Below are 21,550 nucleotides of genomic sequence, written 5' to 3'. Positions count from 1 at the left end.
TTTTTATATCAAAACTTCTCTTCATTTTACATATAACATTTGCATATCACATTTTCTTCAATTATATCTGGATATAGTTTGTTTAATTATTGATTTTCTAATTTACCTGTAGATTCTGATGAATCACCTGTGGCTAGAGAGAGAACAGTTATCATCCATGCCAACCCACACAAGTCACTGTGGCATGAGGAGCTCTCCCTGAGTGGCCGAGTATTGCACACCAAGGACTCTGGCTGTCAGACAGATGACTTCCTGATTGCTGCTCCATCCCGGAGGCGTATCCGTGCCCAAAGGGGTCAGGGAATTCCAGCTTCTCTCTCACACTCCACTGGAAACATCACCTCTCTGCCGGATCGCTCTGATACTGTGTATGCTGCAGCGACAGCCACTCGTGTTCGTTCAAGAAGTCTACCACGAGAGGGTGGCCGACTTCTGGATGAGGACCAAGATGACAGTGATGATGATGATGATGATGATGAAGATGATGAAGAGGAAGATGAGGAGCTCTCTCCATATGAAGCTGAGGACTTCCTACCAGGTCCAGGACAGAGAATTCCAAAGGATGAGGAAGAGAGTACTGATGACCAAGCCATGCCAGAGCTACAGTTTGGAAGCCTCAAACGTATGCAGCATTCAGAGAGCCCTGACCACGCCTGGATCGAGAGAGGCAGATCCAGGCTCCCACGCAAAGTTGACATGGGAAGCTGTGAGATTTCATCCAGCTCAGATACTTTCAGCAGCCCCATCCACTCTGCCTCTACTACAGGAGTGCTTGGCAGCCAGATCGACCATAAAGAGGATCACCAGTCCTCAAGTGGCAACTGGAGCGGAAGCAGCTCCACTTGCCCATCGCAGACGTCTGAGACTCTTCCGCCTGCTGCCTCCCCTCCCCTGACTGGATCCTCGCACTGTGATTCAGAACTTTCCCTCAATACTGGGTCCCATGTCATTGATGATACCACTGGCTTCATAATTGATCCCTACCACATGGAAAAGCCACAAGGACAGGGGCAACGATCCAATTCTTTTACCTCATCGGCTACTGATCAGATGGATGATGCTGGGGTCAGCACTGCTAGTGATGGTGAGTGGAACTGTGCCCAGGACCAGCAGGATCAGCCCTGCCCCCAAGACTTCAGCCCAAAGCATTCCAGAGAGGATGAGAGTGGCGTTAGCTGCCCCAGTTATTCGAGTGGGGAAACTTATGAGAGCTTCGGTGACCAGGCATCCACTAGAAAATCTGAGATGCACTACATCGTTGACACTGAAGGATTCTATTCCTCCATGCACTTTGACTGTGGTCTTAAGGGTAGCAGAAGCTACTACAACTATGCAGCCATTGACCCAGACTGTGGCCCAAGTGGGAATATAGCACCTGGCATGGGTGAATACCCTCAGTCAGAGTACAGAGCCACCAGGACACTGGGCAGACCGTGTCTCTCCTTAAGAAAACCAAAGGCCAAGCCACCCCCACCAAAACGTAGCTCTTCATTAAAGGAAACAAGCAGTGGTGTGAATGTTCTAGAGCCGAGCGAACCAAAGATTACGTGCGAGTTGCCGCTGCCCTTGTCTTCCAGGGAGATGAAACTGCAGCTTGACTTGGCTGGTTCTGCAGGGCACCTTGAGACTGCAGGTCTTGAGTCACTTGGCGCATGGGGAGTGGAGAATGTCAGGGACATTCTTGACTGCTCCTCTCCATTCAGTTCCTCAGACACACATTCCTTTAAGGATGAAGGTGCTGTGCAAGCAGACTATGCAGACCTCTGGCTCCACAATGACTTGAAATCAAATGACCCTTACCGGTCTCTGTCCAACTCTAGTGCTGCTACGGGTACAACTGTTATTGAATGCATCAAGTCATCAGAAAGTACAGAATTGCAAGCCTGTCAACCCAGGTCCAGACCTGCTTCTCCAACTCTTCCTCCACCTGAAGGTTACTTCAAGCTGGCTTCCCCTGAAAAGCTGGCAGGCTTAGCATCCCCTTCCAGTGGATATTCCAGTCAGTCTGAAACACCTACATCTTCCTTCCCTTCCGCCTTCTTCCCAGGGCCTCTGTCTCCAACCAGTGGCAAGAGGAAACCCAAAGTCCCTGAAAGGAAGTCCTCACTTTGTTCCCTACAACAGCCACAGCTTTTAGTCAGAGACCCAGGCATTTCCTCCAGGAGGGAAACTGACTTCCATGCCATACCCCCCAGTCACCTCGACCTAAGTGCTCTTCACAGTAAGCACTTTGCTCACAGAAATCAGATGCACATCCTCCACCAGAATAAGCAGAAAGCTGCCATAGCTGCGGCTGCTGCTGCAGAAGCTCGCACTGCAGCTGTCGCTGCTGCCGCTGCTGCAGAGGCTCGCATTGCAGCTGCAGCTTCCTCTTCAGAGTCTGCAACAAGCACAGCACCCAGCTCAGCCCATTTGGCTATCACTCCAACTGTTCTTAGATCAGTGCAACTGCGATCTATTTGTAGACCATCTGAGGGGAACCAAGGTTATGCTCTGGCCAGTGCAAATCCAGTGGCTCGCCCTAAGTGCCCCACAGTAATAACTGACGCCCCGTCCTCTAGCAACAGGCACAACAGAAAACCACCAGCCTACAAACCCCCTTCGGCACAGTTCTGTGAATCGCAATTTCCACTGGTGGAAAACGTTGTTCTTCCCCAGGAGGAAGTGAGAGTGAAACAGGAGAGGCTTGGTCCTGGTACTTACTGGGCAATGACTGCTTTCAGAACTCCTGTAGATCCTACTCCTGAAAAAGAAGACTCTTCAACAAGGTCATGTCAAAGTACTGAGCAAGAACAAGACTGCAGAAGGAACCCAGATGTGCAACTGACCATGTCACCAGAGAGACTAAAACAAGATATAAATCACCTGTCGCGGCCAGACCCTTCAGCACAGCCCGTGTGTTTGGCCAGTACAATGCCGCCTCCGGCTTATAGTGAAATACAGAGAAGCAATTTTGTACTGTGCAACAGTCCTGACAAAGTGCCTGTTTCAACTCAAGAGGCATCGCACATTTACACAATCGGCGATGTACAAGGCAGAGAGGAGGATTATGAGACATCAGGTGTCGCAACCAGAAGTGCCTCACAGGACATGAGGGAAGAAGAGTCGACCCCGGACACAGAGGACTACTTCAGCAAGGGTAATTGTCCTGTAAAAAACGGCAACATATTAAACTTGATTGATTTATTGTACCATGACTGTATGTAATGATAACGAGTACTTTAAACTTTTACCCCCGTTTTCACAGACAAGTCTTAAGCTAGTCCTAGACTAAAATGCATGTTTGAACTGCTTTAACTGAAAGCAACTTGTACTGACATATCTTAAAATATGTCAGTGCCATTGTTTTTTTCTTAAGATGCACACCAGTAATGTTTTTTTCTAGGGTATGTTCATAAAAGCTACTTAAATATCCTAATTGAAATAAGGCTTAATCCTGGCTAAACCCTGTCTGTGAAACCAGGCCATAATGTTTTAAATCAGTGCATAGCATAGTCACAAGACACAAACTCCAGGAAGAGTCAGTGATTGTTTTTATTTCACCTCTAGAGGCCGCTATTCCATGCAACTATACAACCATACTGTAGGTGCTGATTAATCAGTAAAACCAATATATTGGTCAACTATTTCACATGATGTAACTGTAGTAGGCATAGCATACATTTTTTACAAGGTTGATTTCACATTAAAGCCGTTGAATGTATATCTTTGAGGTTGAGCTTGATGTATTAATGCTCTGCATGTTGACAGAATCAACTCCTAGTGACAATTCATCCTCTCCTTTGACTGATGACTCTAAACCTGATGATGAAAATGCTTTTCCATCCCCCAACAAACTACGCACAACTGAAGATCTGTTTGCTATGATACACAGGTAAGCCTAAAACAGGTAAGCCTGTTTTACATACCGATGCAGGGTCTTGTGAATCATTCTATATGTTCTCTATGGCTTTTGGTTTTGATGATGACATTGCATGCAGTCATGGAAACTGATTATGTCATACAATGCACGTGTATATGACCGAAATACACTGTCAACTAAATTATTGCAGATCTAAAAGGAAAGTGCTGGGACGTAAAGACTCGGGGGAGATGAGTGGAAAAAGTCGGCCTGGTGTAGCACCTGCAACCATCCCTGTCAGCAATCCTACTGTATGCCCTGTCACCCCTGCTTCCTCAGTCCCTTCAAACAACTCCCAGCGAGCCTCAGGACCCATCTACAGGAGTGCCAAAAAGTCCAGTACATCCAGTGAGGAATTTAAACTCCTGCTGCTAAAGAAGGGTAGTCGCTCAGACTCGAGTTACCGCATGTCTGCTACAGAGATCCTTAAGAGCCCCATCACACCCAAGACTCAAGGAGAGCTGCTATTAGAGGCTGCAAGGCAAACAGAGGAGCCCCCCATACCCCAACAGGATTCCACTAGCAATGATGATCCAATTCCGAGCTCATTCCCTAAGGCCAACAGTGAGGGATTCTCCCCAAAAACACTTACCATGTCAGCTGCCTCCAGACAGGGACGTTCTAGGATTCCACCTGCTGCAAACAGCAGTCGCTATAGCACGCGGAGTCGGCTGTACACTGCCCCGATGCAGGCCATATCAGAAGGAGAGACTGAAAACTCAGATGGAAGTCCACATGATGACCGCTCCTCTTAGTGGTATAATAATTTTTTAACCACTTAGCGAAATGATAAATCTTTTATAATATGAAAATATTCTGTTTGAACTGTGTGAGAGTGCTGTATACATATTATGATTTACCTTAGTGTTCTCCCCTGAAGTTTGTGGTTTGAAAAAAAAAAAACATTGGTTTCTTTAAGCTCCTTTTGTACACTATAAGTCAACTAAAAACTTGGAAGACGTACATGAATTTTTGCATTACCCAATAATCGAGGAATCATAATCCCACACTTTTATGCTCACAAAATAAGGTGTAATCAGTTGTCATTCCTTAACAAGATATTGAAAAGGTAACTTGTTTCTTTTTTAATATGACAAAAAAACAATTCTGTTTCCACCATCCATCACAAATATACATGAAGCTTTTCTGAGGACAATCATCGCACCATGGCCTTTCTTAGCAGGGTGTCTAAGTGTGCAAGGGGAAAGACTACTGAGACAAAAAGCCAGAAATGTCATGAACGTAATTCTAAAAGTGGACTGGTATGCAAAACCATTTATTCTTTTGCACTTAATTGGTTAATTATACCTTGAAATATACAACCTGGATGTACTGTTAAAAAACAAGGTGATCTGAAAAAAGTAATCCAGTTTTAGTTTTTCGTTTAGAGTAATGGAACGTCTGTGGTGTGTGTCTGTGTCTTTTCATGCTGTTTGAATCTCAAACTCTCAAACAGTATTCCAACAACTGTTATGAAAAAAAAAGTAACCCTTTTTATGTTTAGTTTACCATTTCTTCAAAGACCCAAATTGGGTTGTGCATTTTTGTCACATTTTTCAGGTGTCATCGTGTATATTTACTTAAAAACCCAACATGGAAAATATGTGTGACTGCAGAAGAAATGAGGACTTCAGAGAGAAATTTACTTCAATCTCAATGTATTCTGTGAATACCCTTAAAATCAAGCATACTGTACATTTGAAGAAGAATGGATTCGCTTTTAAAGTGAAACTCTTCAGAGTTGGAAGTCTTCTCAGAGTTCAAAACTCATAGGAATTAGCTAATTTGTCAAGCCTACACTGTGCCACTGAAGGGAAGGTGACAAGCTGTGAAAAGATCGATTTTTGGTCGTCCATCTGATTAACGCTCTTTCACTGTGGTCGTAATTCAGTTTCTTCATCCTCTGTACAGCATGCAATAAAACACTAGAACATGTCACATCTCCACTTAAAATGTATTTCCACCTTCACTTGAATTTGTTGAGTATGTGCTATGTTCAGTAAATGTACAAAATGTATAAGATTTGTTTGAAATTTGTAGTTTTACATCACTGTATACACAGTTTGAGCTTTTTTCCATTTAGTGGAGGAACCGGACAATCTAATCTAATGAAGCACTATTCGTGTACAGCTGAGTTTTGAAAGAACGGATTGAGGCGCGAGGGGCCATTTTGTTTAAATGATGATAGAATTATATTTAGGGATTAATGTAATGCGAGAACTGATATCTCAATCTCTGGGATATATAGATGAAATAACTGCAAAGAGGCAGCAGTTTAAAATTCATTGCTCATATCTGTATATACATGGATGATTGACTTAAACATAAAATTTCAGCCTTTTTTCTGAACTGTTGTTGGTTTGTCATGTACTGTCATGTCCAAGAGGTTTGAGAATTGAATTCTTTTTATTGTTTTATACCGGTAGAGGAACCTTCCAGGATATTCTGAGACACTAACAGAACTGATGTTTTCTCTTAAATAGGAGCTGCAATGTGCCACGTCTTATTTCTCCTTTAATACAACCCTGTCTGATGGTTGTTGCAATTAGCATTGCTTTATAACTACAGACTTTTGGAAGTACAGACTACTTTTTTTTCCCTTATGTCCATATACTAGAACTAAATCTATAAAATCTTCTTTTAGATTGCAACATTTAATAGAAAAAAAAAGTATTTTTAATTATGGGATATTTTATCCAGAGAATTATTTTGTTAATGAATTTGGAAAAGAATAATGATAAAGCTTTATTTAAATAAAATAAGAAAAAATGTTTCATATCAGGGGTGTATCAGCCAATGATGAAGATAGCGAACTTGTAAACATTTCTAATTAGCTGTAAACTTGCATCTGAACAAATAAGCTATTCTATATGTTATACAACTGTAGTTAAATGTTTTGGTGCTTTGAATTCTATACCCAGGCCATATTCTGTCATTGTTGCCATATGGTGGGGAAAAAATGTCATTGACTTCATCGGTTTCCTTTTCATACTTTTCTCTCTGTACTTGTGATGCAAAAGCAGTCATGAAAACAACACTCGTGACAACAACATTTAGATATGTAGCAATGAATATGTCTTTTGTTTTTATTTTATTTTTCATACAACAGTAGCCACTTTTGAGGTATCAACCCAGTTACCTGTAGTGAAGCTAACCAGTCAGTTTAGGCCTTATTTGCAAAATATTAAAGAAAAAATGAAGGGAAATCACAAAGTGTGTTATCTGTATCATTGTTTTACCTCAACACAGTTTTGGACTGTTTTAAACAGGTACAAGGTACTACACAAAAAATCATATCAATAAAGAACGAACGAAAGAAAACAAAAGACACTACACAAGAGTTATTTTATTGTTTTCTTTGTTGTAACTGAAATATAATCCATCTTGGACTGTTTCTTTGTTTTCTTTTTCTTTTTTTAGACACATTTTTGCTGAATTACATTAATGGAGAAGCACAGTCTGTTTTGCCAAATGGTTTTAAATGTGTTTTGGTGTGAAATTATTGCAAATTATAATAAATTAATTGATGAATTAATAAAAAAAAAGAGGGTTAAAATGATAATGTCCATGTCAAGCTGCATCTCATTCAGTTACAATAATCAGGAAACAAATCTCAATCTGCATATCGCTTCAAGAGATTTGAATCCATTTTGTATTTTTGTATAAACATGTACATATGATCCTTTATAAAGTTAAAAAAGAGAAGACACAAATGTTTCATTTTGTAACATGTTTTAAAGGTTTACATTAATTCCAAGCCTTTGTATATTTTTTGAGCTGTGCGACTCTCTCAGTCCTGTATTTATTTTTTAGTAAACATTGTGAAAATTCCATTGTAAATTTGAACCATTTCTTGCCGGCTCAAGTGACTGCTTAGTAACTGTGCATAGAGAAAGCCAATAAATGTGACTGCATTGAAGAATGGATGCCTGAAGTATGATTTACATATTTACATGCACTCAATGATTCGATACTGACTCAAAAAAAAAAAAAAAAAAAAAAAAAAAAAAAACTTCTTTTAATTAGTAGCCTATCGAATGTCCAAAAGCGATTTATTGTCCTTCTCGGTGAGAGGTTGAAGATTTTTGTGTCATAAATAACGAGATGCATAGTTTAAGTGAACTGCTTGATGATTTGCTACTTGGGACTGAGGGTCAATATATGACTTTTTAGATTTGAACACTTATTTGCATATGACACCCTCCATTGAGGTGATTTGAGCCTGAAAATGTAATTGCCGTCGACAATCCTACAAGGTTTGTTATTTTTATCTTTCTTTCAAGTCTTTAGTTAGACTGTTTTGTAGAAGGCATTTTTGAAATTCCGGAACACGCCACAAGAGGAGGCCATTTTTCCGTGAATTGAACAAATCGCTTGTTATTCGGCTCATACATTAAAGGGAACGCATGCTGTTAGAAAACAACATCCTGGTCCCTCTCAACGTGAAAGCTTCACCATGCGGTGCCAGCGCTGTCCATAGTCTAAACCAGAGGTGTCCAAACTCGGTCCACTGTCCTGCAGAGTTTAGCTCTAACTTCATATAATAATTGTGTTGTGCCTTTAATACATTTAAAGGGTTAGTTCACCCAAAAATGAAAATTCTGTCATTTATTACTTACCCTCATGTCGTTCCACACCCGTAAGACCTTCTTTAATCTTCGGAACACAAATTAAGATATTTTAGTTGAAATCCGATGGCTCTGTGAGGACTGTAGCGGAGCAATGACATTTTCTCTCTCAAGATCCATAAAGGTGCTAAAAACATATTTAAATCGGTTCATGTGAGTACAGTGGTTCAATATTAATATTATAAAGCAACGAGAATATTTTTGGTGCGCCAAAAAAAACTAAATAACGACTTATTTAGTGATGGCCGATTTCAAAACATTGCTTCGGGAAGATTCGGAGCATAAATGAATCAGTGTGTCGATCATGATTCAGATCGTGTGTCAAACTGCCAACGGCTGAAATCACGTGACTTTGGCGCTCCGAACAGCAGATTCGATACAATGATTCATTTGTGCTCCGATGCTTCCTGAAGCAGTGTTTTGAAATCGGCCATCACTAAATAAGCCGTTATTTTGTTTTTGTTTTTTTGGCACTCCAAAAATATTCTCATCGCTTTATAATATTAATATTGAACCACTGTACTCACACTCTCATGTTTTTAGTACATTAATGGATCTTGAGAGAGGAAATGTCATTGCTCCCTATGGAGGCCTCACTGAGTCATTGGATTTCAACAAAAATATATTAATTTGTGTTCCGAAGATTAACATATTAACATAAGATTAGCATATGAATCTCGATCTCAACAATGGTGACAACAAAATAAAAGTAAATAAATTCTGGACATCACAAAAAGCTACTAAAAGAGAACAAAAACCACGGCAAAAAATAAAAGCAAATAGTTAGAATTAAAGAAAATAATAGGACAATTCAGCTGTGCAATTTATTCATGCTCTGATGTATGCTGGGAGTTTTGTACTATTGTTCCCAGCATGCATTGCGGCATGACACTTTTGATTGTCACCATTATTGAGAATCATGTGCTGATTCTTGATGTCTTTGTGTGATCTCATATTGCAGTCACACCAGGTTTGTAATATAAATATATTAACTGAGCTCATGATGATTATTCTATAAAATCATCAATAGCTGAATATCCTCATCTGATCTCACTTTGTCTTTGCTACTGCAAATGTGTTTGACAAACAAACTTATTGTAAGAACTGTATGTAACTTGTATGGTGACTTTAAAAAAAAGTGTTATATTTAAACCCATGTTCATTTTTCCCTTTTTTTTTTTCTTTTTTCTTTTAAACTCTGTGAATTTTACCATTATACATCTTTTATATATCTAGTCAAAAATGGCACAATCACACCTGCATGTACTAAAACAACCACCAATTATAATCTTACATGTTTTAACATAAATAACAAATGATTTTAAGTACTTCAGGCTCTACTCTTCAGCACAATGGTAACCCCAAAAAACTCAGACATACCAGAAATCATTTTAAATTCCAAAATGATATAACATTAAACACTAACAGATATCCCCCTATATTAACATTAAGTAAAACACATGAAATAACACTTAAAGGTCCCATTTTTCGTGGTTTTTTGAAGCTTTCATTGTGTTTATAGTGTGCAATATAACATGTGTTCATGTTTCGCGTGTAAAAAACCCCAGTATTTTTCACATAATTTACTTATCTGTATACCGCTGTTTCCACTGTCATAAAAACGGGCTGATGACTTCCTTGTTCTATGAAGTCCCTCCTTCAGAAATACGTAACGAGTTCTGATTGTGCCAGCGGTTCCTGTGTTGTGATTCGACAGCAGCTTAGCGCACCTTGCCCGGAAAGGTCACGCCTCTTACCATAACGTGGAGATGCACGCGCTCAGTGTTATTGTAAACATGTCTTTAATTTTACCCTATCAATTTGATCCGGAATCAGACCCGGTGATTGGACTGCGGGATGAAAATAACAGCGTTTCGGCGACATGGCGACAAACACACTCTACAAACGCAACTCTTGTGTATTCCTGTGGGCGGAGGTTAATCAAAAAACTGTTTTAGTGACGTCATTAAAGAAGGAAGTAGAGGGATGTAGTCCAAACTGGCCGTTCGATGTAGGTGACTTCTGTTAAATAAAATATCTCGCTTGGCATTGAACTTTGAGCTTTAAAATTTTACAGATTTTATTTATACTCTAACAACAACATTACACACTAACTAAAGTTTGAAACATGGGATCACGAAGAACGGGACCTTTAATTTCAACATTGACACTTCCTTTAACAGTCAGAAGCAAAGCATGCTGGGAACTAGAAATCTGCTGTAATTCTTACCGTGAATGTGTTACATGTGTTAAATGTGTTATATGCGTTCAGATTTATGTGGGGGTAGCTCTGCAGTGGTCAACCTGAAGCTTTCACCGGCACAGCTATAAGCAGGGTTGAGCGCAGTCTATATTTGGATGGGAGACCTCCTGGTAGGCTGGGTAGCTGTGGGAAGAGGTGTTAGAAAGGCCAGCAGGTCTGATCAACCTGTTGTCTGAGTGGGTCCTGACGCCCCAGTACAGTCGCAATAAGCTGTACTGTATAAAGGGTGTCACCCTGGTGTAAAATAGTCCATACAGCACATCACATACTGCCCAACGCCCCAGTACAGTCGCCATAAACTGTACTGAATAAAGGGTTAAAATAAACCCCAGAAAATAAGGGGTGTAACCCTAGGGCATAAATAATCCCTTCATTAGTTAGTTTCACATTACAAATGATATAATACTTTAATAGACTGTCTTACAACTTGGAAACACTCTTATTTTTAGGTATTTTTTTCATTACTATTTTTAATGTTTTTGAAAGAAGTCTTATATGCTCATCAAGCCTGCATTTATTTGATCAAAAATACAGAAAAACTGTAATATTGTAAAATATTATTAGAATTTAAAATAATGGTTTTCTCTTTTAATATACTTTAAAATATTTATTTCTGTGATGCAAAGCTGAATTTTAATCAGCCATTACTCCAGTCTTCAGTGTCACATGACCCTTCAGAAATCATTCTAATATGTTGATTATTATCAGTATTGGAAACAGTTAAACCTGTGATACTTTTTTCAGGATTCCTTGATGAATAAAAGGTTAAAAAGAACAGAATTTATTCAAAATAGAAATCTTTTCTAACAATATAATCATTTACTATTACTTGTTATTAGTTTAACACATCCTTACTAAATAAAATGATTTCTTAAAATTAAAATATAAAAATAATCAAATAAAAATAAATAGATGAATAATAATAATAATAATAATAATACACTAATAAAAAATCTCGTAACAATAAAACCATCAAAATGAAATCTTAAAACTGAACAAAACAGACTATCATTAAAATCTCACAACAAAACAAAGCTATTGATATCTCGTAAATGAACAAATGAAAATTTGACTGACTGACAATGAAAACTGACTCTCAAATCTCGTAAAGGAACAAAACTGATCGTCATTGAGGTCTCATAACTGAACAAAAGCAGACATTACTGAAATCTTATAACCGAATAAAACAGACGTTATTAAAATCTGGTAGACGAATAAAACCGCCCGTCATTAAAATCTTAACCCAACAAAACCAATCGCCATTGAAATCTCATAGCAAAACAAAACTGACTGACACTGACAACCAATCATCATTGAGATGTCGTAACTAAAAAAAAAAAAAACGAGCATCCTTGAAATCACGTAATGGAAAAAATCTTTGAAATCTCATAACAGAACAAAACCGACTACCCCGCTAGAAATTTTACATCCCCACTGGTGTTAAGGACGTTGCCTAGTAACGTTCCCAGAACGTTCAGAGATGGTCATGATGTGGAGTTTTTTTAAGGGTTGGGGGACGTTATTTGACAGACCTTCTGGGAACATTCAGGACCTTGTCAAAAAATTTAATTGAAAATTTGAGCTGTTCAAACAAAAACTGTTGTCTTACAAAAAAAAGACCTTTACAGGTATTTCCTGGATTATTATTATAAAACCTTTTTTTTTAAATGCAAATCTCTTGCAGTAAGTCATTGGCTGACAACAGCACACACATGAGCCAATGTAACGGCTGTATCACTGCATCAGCAACTACACAGTTACTGCAACCTTTAAATAAAGCAACATGCAGCAGAACATCAGTGTTTCTGGATCATCACTGACTGAAGCACAGGCTCTGCTCTCCAGCACAATGATAACCTCATAAAACTCAGATAACAGAAACAGAACATTAAACACTAACAGATCTCTCTAGATCTCAGCATCTTCACTTATTACAAACCACTCTGACTTTATTTCTTTCATACAAATCTTCTTAATGAGGAGCTGTTGTTTTATCAAAATTTCTAGATGTCACCGTTATGGAGGTAAGCGCTTGCTTTAGTTGGGCTCCTGACCCTTGACTTTTTGACCTTATTTTTTCTTCAATTGTTGTAACTGTGTGATTCTAAAGCATTTGATACTAAAAACAAATCATCTGATATCATCATCATACAGTGGTCTTATTCAATGATCTCTGAATATTGTACTTTCTTTCATGTTGTTATAGATACTGCAGGAAATCCTGTCCTGCTTTGAAATTTAAAAAAAAAAGTTTTTATCATTGTGCAGAAATTATTCAGTTAGTGTCATGTAGATTTACACAGACATCAAGATTCTGCGTATGATCCTCAACAATGGTGACAACATTTTCAGATAAACAGATTAACTCTGAACATCACAAAACAAGCTACTAAAGTCACAAAAAAAAAAAAATTGTTTATGGTCACCATTGTTGAGGTTCATACACTGATTCATGATGTCTGAATGAGTCTTAAAGACACAGCTCAGAACTCAGTATAATGAATTAAAAAAAAAAAAAAATCAGCGAATCATCATCACTAAATAACCCAGTTCATCTGATCAGAATTTCTCTTGCATTTTTTGCTGTAACAATCATGTTTTGGAAACTATTAAAGCAGCCAGAGAAAATCTAACATTAAAATATCAATAATCAAGAGCCCATCTGAAGAAAACGCTCACCTCCATAATGGTGACTTCAAACTTTATTATTTTCTATGAAGCACCCACATAGAATGCGATGTTCTCGTGACTTTGCACAATTTTGCCTAAAAGTTCTCTAAAGGTGACGAAAATTCTGAAACTTTACAGAACATTTGGAACATAAAACATCCTTTTTTGGTAATGAAAGTGCTGCAGTTCAAGGTTCCTTATATGACTTTAGGGAGACGTTCCATTTTGGTTCATTTTATGGTCACATAAGAATGTTACAAAGAGGACATTTGGAAATTTTTCTGAACGTCCTATAGTAATAGTCCCCTAAACATTCCCAGAACGTCCTGAATGTTCCCTGAAGGTCCACCAAATAACGTCCCCCAAACCTTAAAAGAACTCCACATCGTGACCATCTCTGTTAGTAGACAATGTCCTTAACACCAGTGGGGACGTTCTGAGAATGTTCTGGGAACATAAAATTTCTAGCGGGGTAACCTCCCACATAGAAGGCGACATTCTCAGGAACGTGCGCAACATTCCCTAAAAGTTCTTTAAAGGTGACGAAAATTCTGAAAATTTACAGAAAATTCGGGACGTTCTTAAAACGTCCTCTTTTGGACGTTATTTTGGTGGACCTTCAGGGAACATTCAGGACGTTCTGGGAATGTTTAGTAGACTATTACTATAGGACGTTCTTTAACTTCCCAAATGTTCTCTTTGTAACGTTCTTGTGCGACCATAAAATAACCAAAAGAGAACTTCCCCCAAAAGTCATATAAGGAACCTTGAACTGCAGCACTTTCATTACCAATTTTTAACCATTTTAAGAATGTCCCGAATGTTCTGTAAAGGTTCTGAATTTTCGTCACCTTTAGAGAACTTTTAGGGAATGTTGCACAAGGTCCTGAGAACGTCGCCTTCTACGTGGGTACCAACCAACACAATGTCATTGCCATAGAAACCAATGCCGATATGAACAGTTGCGATACACAATGTGGACAGTCAATAATTTTAGATCAGATTCCAATCGGATACACAAATATCCGGATTTGGACTGACAGTGTGAATGTAGCCTAACAGTAATGAGATCCAAACATAAGAACACACTATATGGCTAGTTTCAGTTATAACATTATTAAAAAGAAAATGAAAAATAAAAAAACTTAACAACTGAACTGTATTCATATGTGAGTGAGATGTCACTGAGAGAAAGTGAACAAAGCCCTCATGATCCATGAGGCTTTTTGAACTTTCTATAAGAGATTAGACAAGAGCCATTGATAAGTGATTAAGCGCCGGACAAGATATGGCTGGAGGGTGTTAGTCAGAGGAGGACCCTCTGGCCCCTGAAGTTAGCGCACAGCATTGTTGAAGGTCATGGCAGTCTTTGAGGCTGAATGTGGAACAATGGGTCTTTCAGAGGCAGGAGACCAGAGATGACATGAGGCAACAGACCACCATCACTTCTGACAAACTCTTTGTTCCAGTGACACTCCGAGATCTTAATAAAAGAAACTTCAAAAAGCCCAGTTTAAAACTCCACTGTAGAATTAAATTGGTGCATGTTCAGTTTGTGTATTCTGTCACTTGAAATGGTAGTCAAGTCGATAATGTGGACAAAACTTTCTTCTAAGAGTTCATTCAGATGATACAGCAGCACAGAATGGGCCGTCCTAAAGTTAATTCACTACATCAGGGTGCTTTCTCACAGATCTGCAGCTATCAGACAGACTGAGCCGACTCTTCTGCAAGACTGCTGTTTATCCAGTGATTGAGATTTGCTACTAAATTAATTTGACAACATCAATAGGATTGATTAAAACAGTACCTGAACTGCCACCTTCTGAAAAAGGTAAGAGTGTTTCTGTTCACAATTAACAGATTATTGTAAATTAGATTTAAAGAGCATTTTAAAGACATATTAAATGTATTTAACTTTATCTCTTTAACTTGCCTTTCAAACTTGATAGTTTCACTGAAATGTGTCTCAGTTTGCAAGAATTCAATGTCAGTGTCAAAGGGTTTCATCTCTAGCATTCAGTACTTGTATTTTTGCCAAGTAAAACATGTTCTTGGATTAACATATTTTGTTGATCCTGGAACAACAGTCCTGTCTGAAAATGTAGTCCCATCCCTACCCCTAAACCTAACCCTACCATAACTTCTCCCTAAAATCAGAGAGAAATGATAGGTGAATAACACCAATGTAGAAGCACCTAACCCTGGCTGCAAGCCTAAACCTGACATAAACTGTAAACTTGTCCCTCAAATCTGATTGGTTGTTTGAAATGTTGTTCAAGAAGTAAAGTTTAGGTTAATAAACTTATGGAGGCCAGATTGAAAGTCATCCATTTTTATAGATGAAGAAATTGAATGGGAAAATATTTAAAAAAAAATATTTAACCTGGAAGTACTAAAAGACATTCTGAAATTCATGTACATTTTCCACTTAATTTGTAAAGAAATTTTTACACAAGCATTTTCACTGGAGGTTTTAGACCTAGATCTAGATCATGACACTGAACATATCTGGCTTATGTAACTTCTCACTAGATTAAATGAAGGTTTGAGAAGACATTTGCCTCTGTGCCCTTTCTGAGCTACTATCTACTGATATCCTATTTTATAAAACTGAAAAATGAAAGAAGGATTTCTCTTCATTGACCGTATGTGATTCATGATTGCATTAAATCCCACTGCAGATCTTTAAAGAATTGTCAAAGCACAGACATGATAGTTTGAAAGACCCGTCTCCTCTCATCTTGCAGATTTGTTCTTTGCAATGTAACCCGAAGCAGCTCTAACATCTGCTCAATATTATTCATTTATATTATTGCTAACCAAGCTTTTATGTGGATTAAATTTCCCAAAACATATCGACTGCCCAGAACCATTCTAAATGCTTTTGAAAGAGATGCTAAAATGTTTCCCAAAACATCAATAAATTCTCCCCTATGTTAAGCATAGCATTAATTCCAATGAATGTATAGATCATTTTAATGTTTGTGTCTTTTTTTTTTTTTTTAAGGTTTTGGCATTTATAAGGTTCTGTCTCGGTCTACAGTTTAAGCATTGCCAAAGCCAGTGAATGACATTGTAATTTTCCTGCTCGAGATCCCAATTTGTTTATTTATCATTCTTGGCAAGCATTTTAATGGTGTTTATTTTCCAAAGGTTTACACAAATAGAGATGGATGACAATTTCATAACATTATTTTATTCACTTGCAAATTTCTGAAGAATAGCATTTAAACAGAGTTTATTCAAAAGTGATTCACTAAACAAAACAATCATTCGTTCGGGAATCGGACTTTGCGCTGTATATTTGATTCACAAAAAGTGCTGTCTCGTTAAAGTCGTTCACTAGGGAATCAGACTGCACTGTTTAAGAGGACGGCTGTCTCTTTCGCACTGTAGATTCAGTTGCAGTGCTATTAATAATATAGTATTAATAATAATTATAAAAAATACAAAATGAATTGTTATTGATTACAAAAGAACATTATGTTTAATTTTTGGATTGAATATTGTATCTCATTCTCATTGTATTTCATGTAAAATATCCCATAAGGGGTTGACTTCCGGAAGGCAGAAGGCTCCCGCTTTTACTGTTTTGTTTGAGCCACTCTATGTTTATTTCATTTTCAAACTGACCACGTGGACGAAATTTATACTCTTTCGTTAACATGACCTCCAATTTGAGTAAGCAAAGCAGAAAAGAAACCAAAACGGACCTCGCTGAAGGCGATTCCGGCGAGCTCAATGTGGCGGGGATTGCTAAGCTGTCGGATGAACATCGCCAGGCCGAATTTAAGTCGACTATATCTTCACTTGAGGCCACTGTGTTCAAACTGCAGTTTCTGACCATTGCCACAAGAAAATATCCCATACAGCAGCAAGACCAAAAATATTTATTTAGCAGGAAAGTCTAATGCAATCTGAACTATCATCAGCTTGATTTATGTATTACATTAATGCTTCCAGATTATTTGGGGATGTTTCCTATTTTATATGTGTGAATGTATTTGTGTAGACAAATGCACCGCATGGCTCCTCAGCCACTAAACAGTTTCATATGGACTATTACCCTGGGCTTAACCTCCTCTGCTGGAGACACCATTCGAGGAGGGGGAATGATCGTGTGCCTCTTTCCAGTGTGGAAACTGTATACTAGTCCACCAAATTGAAAATGGGAAGTTGAAACAACATAACATGCATCAGGTTTGCAGTTGCACAGAATTTGTTGTTATAAAACGTGTGGTTCAGAATAGCTTTCTGTGATTCACAGAGCTGCCTTTTATGGGATAGTTCAGACAGAAATGATAATTTACTCACCCTCAGGTCATCCTCATCACCATTTAAAAAGAGTAAATGACAAAATTTTTGCTTTTGGATGAACTATACCAAAATTTGGTAATGCTTAGGCACCTATTGTATCTGTTGGCGTTCTTTTTATTTTCGATTCTTCTTCTTCTTCTTCTTCTTCTTCTTCTTCTTCTTCTTCTTCTTCTTCTTCTTCCGCTCTTGAAGTCTATGGCAGGCCATAGAACCGCTTGCGGGAAAGTTGTGAAATTTGGTACACAGTTAGAGGACAGTCTAACCTTTGTCCATAGCAAATTTGGAGTCTCTAACTCAATCCCTCTAGCGCCACCAGCTGTCCAAATTTGCACTTGTGTTTATGCTAATAACTTTTGAACTGTAAGGGCTAGAAACAAAATTCTTTTTTCCTCTGATTCCTTGGGTCAAGCCGATTCGAATGCACCCTAAATTTCTGAAAAAACTACTTTTTCGAACTCCTCCTAGGCCGTAACTCCGATTTTCAAAAATTCAAAAATCTAAATTGAACCAGATCATCTTCAGACCATGCCGACAAAAAGCTATGGAATTCAAGTCGATTCCTCAAACCGTTTTCGTAAAACACGCGAACGAATTGTATGTAGTGCTTGCGAAAATAGAAATAAGGATGTATCTCCACAATGCTTTGTTGTATTCTGACCAAACTTGGTACATGTCATCACAAGCATGACCTGAGGCATCATGCATTGTTTCGGCACAGCGCCACCTACTGGTGTGGAGATATGAAAAATGGCTATTTTTGCTTATAACTTCTGATGGGTTTGTCCAAAAATCATAAATTTGGCATTTCGGCATCATGCCGTGTCGAATGATAACCAATTTCCCATTTCCCATATCGGGCATTTTGGCCGTTGGCCATTTTGAATTTTCGAACCGTATCATCTTCAGACCATGCAGACAAAAAGTTATTGATTTCAAGTCGATATGTCAAACCGTTTTTGTATACCGGAGCAATGAATTTGAGACATCATGCAAAACCCAGTCTTGAAGCTGTATCTCTGCAATGCTTTGACATATTGACACCAAACTTTGCAAGTGTCATTGTCACCTTACTCTGACCATACCACATTAATTTGGTCACAGCAGCACCTATTGGTCGAAAGTGATGAACCAGTAAATCCTCATTTTTGATCATTTTTCAGCTATTTTGCCTAAAATTATCTTAATAAGTCTTTGATTGCTCACTGCTGCTGTTGGTATGATGCTCCCAGCCATGTTGGCTGGCTTCTTATGCCGTTTTTGTGCTTGGCCCCATAATTGCTGCTTGCAGCTCTATTTTTTAAATAAATTTGTTCCCTGATGCACAAACTCAAGTTTATAATATACTTTTTTTGTCTGTACGTAAAAAAAAACACCAGTAAGATGGCTGTGTGAAATGTTTATACTCTTTATTTTGTGTGTGTGTGTGTGTGTGTGTGTGTGTGTGTGTGTGTGTGTGTGTGTGTGTGTGTGTGTGTGTGTGTGTGTGTGTGTGCTAAAGGGATTTGCTTTTTATTATGGATTAACTGTCTGCCTTGCTTGTCCTCGGGGTGACTTAATATCGGAGACAATATCCTGGAAACATTTTTCACTAAACTAAGCAAATTACTTTGTTGTCCTTGAGATTTCTTGTAAATCAACAGAAGAATCTATAAATAATTCTGCTGTTTATATTTGCAAGTCTCTTGTTTAAGTCATCCATTGACACGGAATGCAAAAACATTGTTTTGATGATACCTCTTTTTTCCCCACCAGAAACACATGCTCAATCAGAAGGACTTTTATGAAGTTTGGCATCTCTTTTGAGTAGAAACTCCATGTCTTATGAGTCTACAATGGAGGACCTTCAAAGAAAAGAGGTAAAGAAACATCAGACCAACACAGAAATACCACTATTCTAAGTCAATTCCAAAGAACAATCCACAAAAATCTCACCTGAATTCATTCCTTCTGATAAACACTCAGTGAATCTTGCTCTCGAAGTGACCACATCTTTGCTGCAGTCTGTCTGTCTTGGAAACAGGCTTTTTGTACTGCCTGTTCACCTTCAGTTAGCTGGGGGTTTGTCAGGTTTTCTCCTTTGATTGTGCCTGCTTCAAGCACAAGAGCCATGGTCCTAGATCGGCATTTGAACTCCCATCTTCCACCTTCCTCAAACTCTCGTCCATTTCCCAATATTCAGACAAGTGCTTTGCTTGAAAATCTGCTATTGAGTCAACCAGAAGCTTGGGTTTACAACACAGACGTACCAATGTTTCAAAACCCTGGAACTGCTATATGTTTGCAAGATCTACAACCTTCTCTGACCAATTATGCTTTGTCAGAGAATCAATTCACTGGTCCAGACCAGCCAATCCCTTTAACTTCAATCTTCTTGCCACATGAAACTGTTCAGCCCACTAGCACACCAATGACCTCATTGATCCCTCCAGCAACCTTGTTGGTACCTTATCCAGTTGTGGTCCCGTTACCAGTGCCGTTGCCCATACCAATCCCAATCCCTATCCAAATCCATCAGAGTTTAGACTCAAAAGCTTTTATTAAAACTTCCAGAACTGGTTATATGATTGACAAAAGCATGCAGACCTCACCTACAATCTCTTGCTGTACCAGTAGCATGGCTTACCCCATATTTCCACACACCCCAACAGAGTCTCAGGACGAGGTGCTAGACCTCTCACTTAAAGCAACCCAAACCAAGCAGGAACATCTGTTATCTGCTTCACCAAATTCACCACTGGATCTATCCTTGGTAAGCTCAAATGGTAGATGTTGGCATGATGATATGAATGGACAAAACACACAATACAAAGGGGAAATACATGAAGGCAATGGAAACAACATCACAGATTCAAAGTATGAAGACTACAATGGCAGGATTGTGCACTCAACTCAAACAGTCAAAGTCTTCGTGTCGCCCACAGAGACCGTTCTTGCCCCTTTCTGTGACAAACGAAGAGGTTTCTCACAGGACTACATGATAAACTTCCCCATGAAACCAGACAGGAGCCAGGATAATGGGCCACAGGACAGCTCTAGTAGATCATCCAGAGCTTACCCTCTTTGTAGTGAACTACAGAGAAGTGTACATTTCAAAAGGGACTGGTCACAAAAAATGTATGGGAAAACATATAAGAAACAGAATCTGACTTTTCTGCCCAGAAAATAGACGAAAATAAGCACATGGTATATAGAACTAGTTTTGCAGACTATTTCAAAACCTTTTTTTTTTTTTTTTTTTGACAAGGCAACCATGTTATAATAAACTGTAGTCATAATATAGAGCATTAAAATCTGATATATATATATATATATATATATATATATATATATATATACAGTACAGTCCAAAAGTTTGGAACCACTAAGATTTTTAATGTTTTTAAAAGAAGTTTCGTCTGCTCACCAAGGCTACATTTATTTAATTAAAAATACAGTAAAAAACAGTAATATTGTGAAATATTATTACAATTTAAAATAACTGTGTACTATTTAAATATATTTGACAAAGTAATTTATTCCTGTGATGCAAAGCTGAATTTTCAGCATCATTACTCCAGTCTTCAGTGTCACATGATCCTTCAGAAATCATTCTAATATGCTGATTTGCTGCTCAATACACATTTATGATTATTTTCAATGTTGAAAACAGTTGTGTACTTTTTTTTTCAGGATTCCTTGATGAATAGAAAGTTCAAAAGAACAGCATTTATCTGAAATACAAAGCTTCTGTAGCATTATACACTAGCGTTCAAAAGTTTGGGGTCAGTA

The 21,550-nt window shown here is 38.3% G+C and overlaps 2 protein-coding genes across 5 annotated transcripts in view; both read left to right on the top strand.

Annotated features, from left to right (window-relative positions):
- nhsb (Nance-Horan syndrome b (congenital cataracts and dental anomalies)) overlaps positions 1-7,820 on the top strand; it is a 73,018-nt gene extending 65,198 nt beyond the window's left edge. For all 4 annotated transcript variants that reach the window (XM_048172562.1, XM_048172565.1, XM_048172564.1 and 1 more), the window contains 3 exons: positions 113-3,139; positions 3,751-3,874; positions 4,053-7,820. In XM_048172562.1, the coding sequence (XP_048028519.1) occupies positions 113-3,139; positions 3,751-3,874; positions 4,053-4,656 (3,755 nt within the window). In that variant the 3' untranslated portion in view covers positions 4,657-7,820. The remainder of the gene's footprint in view (positions 1-112; positions 3,140-3,750; positions 3,875-4,052) is intronic.
- A 7,282-nt stretch (positions 7,821-15,102) lies between these two features.
- On the top strand, positions 15,103-21,056 carry si:ch211-161f7.2 (retinoic acid-induced protein 2). Its single transcript, XM_048173245.1, has 2 exons — positions 15,103-15,296; positions 19,535-21,056. The coding sequence occupies exon 2, from the start codon at positions 19,890-19,892 to the stop codon at positions 20,946-20,948; it is 1,059 nt and encodes a 352-aa protein (XP_048029202.1). The 5' UTR covers positions 15,103-15,296; positions 19,535-19,889; the 3' UTR covers positions 20,949-21,056.
- The last annotated feature ends 494 nt before the right edge of the window (positions 21,057-21,550 follow it).

This window comes from Megalobrama amblycephala, linkage group LG21, assembly GCF_018812025.1.
Source record: "Megalobrama amblycephala isolate DHTTF-2021 linkage group LG21, ASM1881202v1, whole genome shotgun sequence".
Taxonomy (NCBI): domain Eukaryota; kingdom Metazoa; phylum Chordata; class Actinopteri; order Cypriniformes; family Xenocyprididae; genus Megalobrama; species Megalobrama amblycephala.
Note: the sequence above shows the minus strand (reverse complement) of the source record. Positions and strands in the feature narration are given on the sequence as shown.

Coding starts and splice junctions, on each gene's coding strand:
- si:ch211-161f7.2 (XM_048173245.1), top strand. CDS start 19,890: ATGGTCCTAGATCGGCATTTGAACTCCCATCTTCCACCTTCCTCAAAC.